This window comes from Biomphalaria glabrata, chromosome 9 (assembly GCF_947242115.1).
Source record: "Biomphalaria glabrata chromosome 9, xgBioGlab47.1, whole genome shotgun sequence".
In the NCBI taxonomy this organism is placed as follows: Eukaryota; Metazoa; Mollusca; class Gastropoda; family Planorbidae; genus Biomphalaria; species Biomphalaria glabrata.
The window spans coordinates 42,855,184-42,865,728 of NC_074719.1; the positions used below are offsets into that span (position 1 = coordinate 42,855,184).

The following is a 10,545-nucleotide window of genomic DNA, read 5'->3' on the forward strand; positions in this document are numbered from 1 at the left end:
AGTATGTGTATGTATGTATGTATGTATTGTACGTATGTATGTATGTATGTATGTATGTATGTATGTATGTATGTATGTATGTATGTATGCATGCATGCATGTATGTATGTATGTATGTATGTATGTATGTATGTATGTATGTATGTATCTTTGTATGTATGTATGTATGTATGTATGTATGTATGTATGTATGTATGTATGTATGTATGTATTGTATGTATGTATGTATGTATATATGTATCTATGCATGTATGTATGTATGTATTATGTATCTATGTATGTATGTATTTATCTATGTATGTTTGTATGTATGTTTGTATGTATCTATGTATGTATGCATATATGTATATATGTTATATGTATGTATTTATGTTATATGTATGTATGAATGTATGTATGTATGAAGTATGTATGTATGTATGTATGTATGAAAGTGTGTATGTATGTATGTTTGTATGTTATATGTATGTATGTATGTTATATGTATGTATGAAAGTATGAAAGTATGTATGTATGTTTGTTTGAAAGAGTGTATGTATGTATGTTTGTATGTATGTTATGTATGTGTTTATGTATATATGTATGTAACTATGTATATTGTACGTAGAAATGTGTGTATGTATATATGTGTGTATGTATGTATGTATGTATGAATGTATGTATGTATGTATGTTACGTATGTATGTATGTATGTATTATGTATCTATGTATCAATGAAAGTATGTATGTATGTATGATTGTATGTATGTGTGTATGTATGTATGTATGAAAGTATGTATGTATGTATGAATGTATGTATGTATGCATGTTACGTATGTATGTTTGTATGTATGCAAGTATGCATATATGTATGTATGTATGTCCAGAATAGAAATCAAAATCGTTTGACGAATCGTGATAAGACTTGGCATAAATGTTCCTTGGGTACAATATGGAAAATTAAAATATATAAAGTAGCCTTAAAACAAACTTCAGACCGTCAAAATAAAAAATTGCACAGCTCTGTATATACTTTCAATGTTCTTTTAATATGTGATACTTTATGTGCACTATATGTATAAAGATCTGCTAATGTCTGGTGCAAAATTGAAGCCATTGGCTGCAGACCAGAGAGTCTATAGATGCATTAATGCACTAATGCAAAAAGAAAACAAAAAAAAAACATTTTGGCGGCTGTTTGAGACAAACATTCATAAGAAAGCTAAAAGGATTCTAAAATTAAAAATCGCCTTTTGGGTCAGGATTTTGTGATTTTACCATCACAAAAGAGATACAAGACACCGATAGCAAAGACAAACACATTGGCAATCAAGTCATTTATTAAGATAATGGCATCTGATATAGACATTTCACATGTAAATTATTAGTCTAGTTTGAATGTATTTTTTGGCTTTCCCTATATATATACATATATATATATATATATATATATATATATATATATATATATATGGTTACGTTATATTTTATTATGATGTTTTACAGTAATTTCGTGTGACTTTCTTTTTTTTTTTCCTTAAATGATTAAAGGAGTATGGTTCATTTTAAGGAGCACCTTTCTCATTTTACTGTAAAGCTATGTTCTTAAGAGACATTTACGTACATAAACAACGCAGGTAAAGAAGGCTTCTACATTGATGGTCAAAGATCCAACTATTTTTCGTCTTACTCGGTTTTCTTCTAGAGCTGACGCTATTGACATTTTTCTAACCCAGACTTTCTTTGTGGCCATCTACCTCCACATAGTGCGGTGTTGGGTCATGTTTTGCTTTTACAAATCTTATTATCAACTCTGTCTGTCTGTGTGTCTGTCTGGCCGAAACTTTGTACAAGTTATTTCTTCGACACCCAATCTCGAATCACGCTGAAATTTTTGCACAATTATTTCTTTTACCAGACAACACAAGAATCGATGGGAAAAAAACAACAACTAACATTTGTAATAATTTTTTTGTTTAGTATCTCAAACAAGAGAAAGAAATAGTACTTAACTGAAGTATAATTATAATAAATTAGTCCTTTTTATATAAGGCTGCTGTCTTAGGCTTAATAAACAAAAACATGAAATAGAAACAAGAGATAACTATACAATCGTCCATGTTCATAGACACTTCGCTAGTAGAGTGGTTACCGTGTTGGCTTGAGAAGTCTTGAGTCGTGTATTCGAAATCAGGTCGTTATTTTTTTTTACTATTTTTATAATTGCCGTTTTTGTTAGTCTAGATCTTTTACAACTTTAATTACACGACTGATTGTGACAAAGTAATTGATACAAGTACTCTTAATATATCATCATCATCATCAAACTTCATTTGAGTGAAGGCTTGAGAAGCTTAAATCCTCTCTTGCAAAAGCCCTGGACAGAAACCCTGCTGTCTTGCGTAGTGCATACACGTCACCATACAGGTCGAGAATTTTTGGTTTCCCAGACCTGTCGAGGCGGAGATCAGCAAGTCTGGGGCAGTCAAACAGACTATGAGGCACGGTTTCCTCTTCTTCCGCGCAGCGGGGGCACCGTGAATCGATATGAGCCAACAGGACAGTGGCCGGTCCTTGCACTGTGCTATAATAGCTTGCTCAGGCCTGGACAGCCTCCACCACGGGGAAGTGCGGTCAGAGTGCCTCATGCGCTCTCAGACTCCACGGGCTTTTGGGACTTGTCCCAGCACTCAAACCACTTTTCCGTTTCTGTTTTTTAAATTATAGCCAGAGCACGATGGAAACTTACAGCCTGTTCAGTGGGTGGAATTTGCCCTCCCTGGTGGGTCAATTAGTCTGCCATCTGTGTTGCCTTCCAATGTCCCTCGCCGAGTTGAGAGTCAATGACCTTTAATGCTTCTCAGACTGCCATGGTCTCCGCATCAAAACTGCAAACACTACCACATGGTCCAAAGATTTTTACTGAGTAAGAGCCAAGAAAGTCGATGTAGGCTCCATAGCCTGCTCTTCCAGAATCTATCAAAGCTGACACATCAGTATATGCATAAATAGTACTGGACTTGAAGGCATTAATGGTTTCCAACGCTAGAATTTGAAGGTTGTTAAATGGACGACTTAGCTTAGTGGCAATAGGGTCTCCTAGATTCAAGCGTATGTCTGGGGGTCATTGGGCGGCACCAAGGAAGAAGGGGATGAAAACGTTGAATGTTTTGTCGGTTGGTGGAGAGGACAGCTTCATCAGCTAGTCTAGTGGCATGATGCATAAAAGACTGCATCTGGATACGTCTTCTGCATCTCCAACCATCCACTAGTTTTCGAGCTGGGAGGTAATCATCCAGCCTTTTTTACCGCTCTTAATATAAGCTTTTTTCATTTTCAAATTATTTCAAAACATTTATCTTGTTTAACCCCCCAAAAAAATTAATTGATGATAAATAACAATTATTATACTGTATTTATTACAATTATATATTCCTAAAAGGTTATCCAGCAGTTGGACTTCACCCACAATTCAACAGGGAACTGTAAACGGAGACCCGGATGTCGATGCTATTTTTAGACTGACTAGGAAATCGGAGACGTCACCACTTAACGTGACCTTTGACTCCCACGCCCCTCCAGTTCTAGTACCCCAAGGTGTGTTCAGTCCATTCAACTCCCAGAACACTTTGTTTCATGAACGAGCCTTCTGGGCCTTGTTGATCCCAACAGGGACCACGTTTAGAATGTGTGACATATGGAGAGGCTACTGGGCTCAGAGGTTGATGTGGGAAATAGGAGACAGGCTGGCCTTCTTCCCTCCAAATGCTCACCAAAACAGAAGTGCTCACTCCTACATGGACGACGCTGAGGACGAGAAGGACATGTATTTTCAGACGGACTCTTTGATTGATTTCTTGACCAACTGGACATGTCCTTCAAGTATGACCTTCTTTCAATGTGTTCTCAAACTAACGACTGACATGGCCGATAAACATTTTTGGAAATCTGAAGAAATCGATTTGACATCTCGATGGCTGGAGGATTTGTTAGAATTAGGATATTCTGAACCTACTCGAGTCATAGAAGTTTTAACACTAAGTGATAATGAAACTTTAAAACTAGAAGATTATAATATCTTTCACTATGACATTTTTCAACAAAAAACTCTTTTTTCTAATATTACATTTATTCCGGTCGAACAGAAATCACCACAAGTGACAACTAGAAATCTGCAAGATTGTGCTCCTCAAAAAGCCTACGATTGTCTCTCCAAAATATGTCCAAATATTACAAAAATGGTGACTGCTCCAACTGACACGTTCTATTCGGACAATTTCTTTGATATTTTGTTGGTGATTGTATTTAACTGGCCAGGTTTTTACTTCAATGTTCGGTTCCTTGATGCTCTATACAGCGAGGTTTTTCCAAATATTATTTACTGCGGCGACAACGCTGCTCAGTTTGTGGAACAAACTAAACATTTAGGAAAACAGTTTAGTTTTATAGAAGAGCCTTTGGACAGGGGAATCGTAGGCTACAAATGTGCAGTTAGAGCTATAGAGATGAACTTTAACGTCAAGGGATTCCTGATCATGGGAGATGACGTCTTATTTAAACATTGGACGTTTTTAAACATTACAAAGGAACATTTTTGGACAACTTTCGAAGGGGGACATAATTTTATTAATGTTTCCGAGTCAAACCACTGGTGGTCCTGGTGGAAAATGAATATAGGTAAACCAGCGTTTGACAAAACTATGGAGGACTTAAAAAGTGATCACAGCGTCCCAAAATACATCAACAATACATCTTTCTTTCTGGACAGCTTGTGGAATTTTACTGGCAGCTCTAACTTAATTGAAGCCTCACTAAGCGACTTGTATTACATCCCTGCTGTTAAATGCCTTCAAACAAGTTGGTATATGAAAAAGTTTCTTAATACTCACGTGTTTTTGGAAATCGCTGTGCCCACTGTGATTCGAGGCCTGGAAACAAAACGAGATGTAGTTCTGATTAATGGGTCAAGCCTTTGGGGCGGCGATCGCGCAAAGCCTTTCAAAATCTATTCAAATGTTCAACATTTTCTCCACCCAGTGAAATTAACGGACCCAGTGACTGTCTCTGATATGTGCACTGTGTATGTTCCTGATGTCTTGAAATATAGCTTCGGCTACACGTTATCAAGCAGCACTTATGTTCCGTAGGACAATAACGCTCTAACTAGAACTAGAACTATAGACTCTGCTGTTTACAAATTATTAGGCCTACCCGTTAAAAAAAGAAATGTTAATGACACTAGCTCAAGCTGGAATAACCTGCCCAGTGTGCACCCGAACATTCAGGTCTCACCACTACATCTGTCAAGTACAATTTTTGTCCCTTGTTCGATACCAAAAAAAAATTACCAATAGTTAAAGAACTAATTCTTTATGTTTTTGTACTGATTTTTGTGTTTTCAGGTATTAGAAATAATTTTTCAAAATTCAGCTAGATCTGAGATACGATGTGGTAGAAATAGCGTGTACAAACCTTTCAGCAGACAGACAATGTGAGTTGATAAAAGTTTTTGTAGTAAAAAAGTTTTGAAATCTTTCTATACTGGCTTTAATGGAGAGCAGTCAACTAAGGCAAAAGACAGAGCGGAAGGGATATCCATGTAACGAAAGTATCAATTAAATAAGTGTAAAATAAATGTATAAGTGAGTTTCTTACTCAAAAACAAGACTAATAGGCAATTGATAAAGCTGTTCCCCTCCCACATCCCATAATTTTTGGTAGACATGTTCAGATTGAGAAAGATAGTACTAATACCTGTACTTCCAAGCCAGCGCGTTGGTATAGGTCAGGCCCGAACCTGACTTTACCTACACCCCCTAATCCTTTATATTGACAAGTTAAGTTGGAGACCAACCATCCTCAAATTCCAGAAAAACAATAGGCTCTAAATAATACCATGTAATTGTAAAAACTTTCCTGTCATTATTACAATACGTCTGTTTAAGTTAGAACTTCATGGGAGCTGGAGCCAGGAACCTGGAACCATGAACCTGCATGGACGCTAATCGCAAAACGATTTTTTCTAGAAATTTAACAGTTGATGTAGATAACTGAAGAAAAGAATTACTAGCTCTTCGGTCACAAAGGGAAAACTCTGGTTTAACCGTCATAAATGTTCAAAATAAAAAAAATAAAAAAATTTGGCTATAGAGCTTTACTAGCTAGCTCAACTCAGTTATAGGTACACTACGGCTGACTACGCCTTGCTTTTGTTTATTAAATAGTTCCAATGATGGATCCGTAAATCTAGACTTAGAAGACGATGCGCGTAATTTTCCTGAATATTAATTTATTAAATTCTTGAATCAATAAAGCCTTGTATTCGGAAACGCCCGCGCTAGTGTTTTGAAGAGTGATAATTCATCTTGATAGATTGAAAGGTGTATTAAAGTTTATTGAAATATTATCTAAGCTTTGCTTAACTTTTTACGTAAATCTACTATAGATTACATCTAGTTCTAGATCTAGATATCCATGTAATGAAAGTATCAATTAAATAATTAGAAGAGTCTTATCATAGACGACGTGTTGCACTGTTTGCTTTTATGTGAAAAATAACGCCACATTTTTATAGTTTAACTTTATTAAAACAAGACTAAGGCTTGAATATTTTCTCGTCCATTGGTGAATTTGATGGGGGTCGTCTCTGAGTTTGTGTGATAACACAAACTCTCTTTGTAATCTTGTTATGTTAGTAGTTTCATGTTTCGAAACAGCAATTTAATAAAATCCTAATTCTATTTGTGCCGGCACAAAGACAAGACGCTTTGAAAACAAAGTCTGCCAGCATTTAAACAAATTGATATTCAAGCTATGTGCTTGCTACGTATTGAGAAGGGGAGACAAATGAAACATATTTTTTAATGTAAGGGAGATAGGCCAAAATGCCTTCTATATGGCGTCGATCTTAGACTTCATGTAACTGGATGTTATAGCGGTGAATCCAGATCTTTTGAAGTTGTGGGGGATTTATTGTTAGGTTGGGGAAATGCGAATATTGTTAATTTATGTTATATATATATATATATATATATATATATATATATATATATATATATATATATATATATATATATATATATATATATATACGAGGGTGTATTAATAGAAATTGGTTAGGCAATAATAGAATCGCGGGTGGTATTATTAAGAAACTAGAACAGACACAAAAAAGAGCAGTGAGATTCATAAAAAACGAATATTCACATTTGACTAGAGTAACACCTTTAGTAAAATCACTAAATTTAGAAAGCACTCAGGATAGAAGACTTAAAAGTAAAGTAGCAATTATGCATAAAATACTAAACCATAATCGTCTAATACAAAAACAAAGTCTAATAAAATACACATAAAGACACATAGATACTGACATATTTCCCGTTCCATATGCTAGGACAAATTTGTACAAATGCTCCTTCTTCCCTAGTGCTATTAGAGCATGGAATGGGTTGCCTGAGCTAGCGAGGAAAACCAGTGACTTGGCAGAATTTAAGTCATTGGTTAATATGCATGACTAAATGCATGACGCGTAGGACGTAATCATCTCATTTTTTGAAGTAACGTCTGTATTATATAAGATAAGATAACACTGAAGTATCGATTTTCCAACCTAAAGTAAGACAAGAAATACGTGCTTCTTTCTGGACGGCACTTGCATGAGGCAGGCACAACTTATTTCACTTCATCTTCATACGCTTCAAGATATTCTTTTCCAAGCTACGCCCCTGTTTTATACAGAGCTACTCCAGTGCCATGGCAATCCATAACTATGTAAAGTTTCTGTTTTCATTCTAGTTTTTAGAAATTTGGTAACTGATTAATATGCATGACTAAATGCATGGCGCGTAGGACGTAATCATCTTCTTTTTTGAAGTAACATTTGTATTACATAAGATAAGAATATATATAGATATATATTTCATGGGTGTAGCCAGGAATTTTTTTCGGGGGGAGGGATTGGGAGGGTTTATTTTCTCCCCCCCCCCCCCGCAAAAAAAAAATAATTATATACACGTATATGTATGTGTGTGTGTACATAATCTTAATTACATTCTGACCCTACATTCTTTCGGAAGACTTTTATTGTGCCATAGAATAGACTCACCGCCATCGCCCCTCCATGACTCCCCGCCATTGATAGCAAGGGGGTCTGGGGGAGCGCTAGGAGCTCCTCTAGTGCGGGGCGGAGCCCCGCCGCCAAGCGCTATTTCTGGTATTGAAAGCCAACAAAATGCATATTCTGAGGTATCTACAGTGCATTTTCCTGCTATTGTAAAAACCTTATTTACTATTCTTACTGACTTAGATCCTCCCGCGTCGTTCAGCGCATTGGGCGGCAAGCTGTTTCCACAAAAATCTGTCATTGGTAATATCTAAAGGCTCTTTCCACCTGGTCTGAGGACCTCCATGAATGTGTGGCGCCAAGTTGTACTACGATATCATTGCAACTCTTATAATGCGTAATTCATTTTGTTGGAGAACATGCCCCGCAAACCTCATGCGACGCTCTGTCACAATCTTACTAAGGGGTCGACTCCCAGTTCGGCATAGGATTTCCTTGATGTAGACCAGATCTCTATAACTGACTCCTTTAATCTGGCTTAGCCATCTTTGTTGAGCCACATTTAGTGTTTTTCAATTTTGGCAGGTGACTATTCACTACACTTTATTAATGGAGCCCCGCCACTGGTAGAAATGTGTAACCCCTCTTGAACACGCTCTTGGAATTAGGTGACTGTAGTTCGCTTTTAAAAACCTTATTTACTATTCTTACTGACTTAGATCCTCCCGCGTTGTTCAGCGCATTGGGCGGCAAGCTGTTTCCACAAAAATCTGTCACTGGTAATATCTGAAGGCTCTTCCCACCTGGTATGAGGACCTCCATGAATGTGTGGCGCCAAGTTGTACTACGATATCATTGCAACTCTTATAACCAAAAACCAAACCCCCCCCCCTTCCGGCTACGCCCATGATATATATATATATATATATATATATATATATATATATATATATATATATATATATATATATATATGAAGAAAGATAATGTATTACACAAACATTCTTGGTAACACTAGATAAAGTAACGTGACTAATAGCAGTTTCTTCTCGGTTCACGCTCAAATTGTTCACTGTGTTATCTCCTTTAGAAAAGTGCCAGTTCCAGATTCTTCGTCACGCTCCACGCCTATCTTTCTATAGCTACACCCGTTTCATCTGATGGTACATTTACTACTTCTGGAGCAAGTAGTCCGTGACGTTTGTAGGACCTACTATTGTTGAACCTTATTCAGTCACACTCTATTTCCGTTTTTTTTAAATTTCCCCCATATCCCGTCAATATAAATCTGCACTAAACTTTTTTTTTCTAACCCTCTTTTATTGTAACGGCGTGACTGTTTTAAAGTGATACAAACTTTGAGAAACGCCTTGAAAGACGACTGTAGACCAGCGGTTCTCAACCTTTTAAGCTCGGCGACCCCTTTTTACAATCCCCCACTCTGCCCCAATCCCCCCCCCCGACACACACATACAGCAATAGAAAAGTAGACAATAACAATCCATATTTTCGATGGTCTTAAGCGACCCCTGACAACTGGTCAATCGACCCCCAAGAGGGTCGCGACCCACATGTTGAGAACCCCTGCTGTAGACAAAGACGACGGGGAAAAAATGCCCCTCCCACCCTCCAGAAAACTTTTTTTTTTCTTTCTGTACCTTTCGTTTCCAAATATGTGGGTCATAGCTTACTCCTGACACGTCTAATCCCCCATTATTTAATAATCGTCAAATTTTTTGTTATTTCTGTACCTTTCGTTTCCAAATATGTGGGTCATATCTTACTCCTGACACGTCTAATCCCCCATTATTTAATAATCGTCAAATTCGAGTACAATGTTTTATATGTATGTCAATGTATGTTTTGTATTATTTAATAATAACGTAATACCACTACTAAAAATAATATTATTATTATGTTAGAAACGAACGAGTATTCATTCTCTGGCGCTGCCAGGGTCGAGTTTCGTTAAAGAGAAACAGAATTCATCGTAGTCCCTTTAACAGTTTCCACTGTGGAATTTTCTGGTGATGTGGCAGGTCTGCAGCTGTACCGCCTTCTGACAGGAAACGAGGATGTTCCAAGGAATGACAAGGGCCTTGAAGGTGTCTGTGAGGTCAGTTGTTATTGTCCCCTTGGTTAATATAACAATGGGGTATATTGTGTTTTTTTTTTTTAAAATTTCAATAGACGCTTAATCTCCAAGCCTAGGTTCCCATATTTTCTTTGTTTTTCTATCTCATTTGTTTTTAAATTATGAGACAATGGTTCGGCGATGTCGATAATGGTAGCGTTTTTTTCTTTTCATTTTTATCAACGAACGGCTGATCAGGGCGATTGAAATCTACCATTTTGTTGGTCAGAATTGGCCTATCCCAGAACAGCAGATGGTCAGTAGACTGGAGAACCTCTTGTGGCGAGTATTTATAATATGGAGGAGTATCCTTACCGATCAAATTGTACGTCAAAGCCAGGTGTTGGTGTATTAGCTTTGCAACTTGGTT

At 36.8% G+C, this 10,545-nt stretch overlaps 1 protein-coding gene across 1 annotated transcript; it reads left to right on the forward strand.

Annotated features, from left to right (window-relative positions):
- The first annotated feature begins 1,328 nt into the window (after positions 1 to 1,328).
- On the forward strand, positions 1,329 to 5,126 carry LOC129928402 (uncharacterized). The gene is made up of 2 exons (XM_056042643.1): positions 1,329 to 1,355; positions 3,459 to 5,126. Exons 1-2 carry the CDS (start codon positions 1,329 to 1,331, stop codon positions 5,124 to 5,126), a joined length of 1,695 nt encoding a protein of 564 aa, XP_055898618.1.
- Positions 5,127 to 10,545: the final 5,419 nt, after the last annotated feature.

What these genes read in the sequence shown, in the direction of transcription:
- LOC129928402 (XM_056042643.1), top strand. Translation starts at nt 1,329, where the DNA reads ATGGCATCTGATATAGACATTTCACAT. An exon ending in CTGATATAGACATTTCACAT is followed by an intron (nt 1,356 to 3,458) that starts GTAAATTATTAG and finishes ACAATTCAACAG; the next exon opens with GGAACTGTAAACGGAGACCC.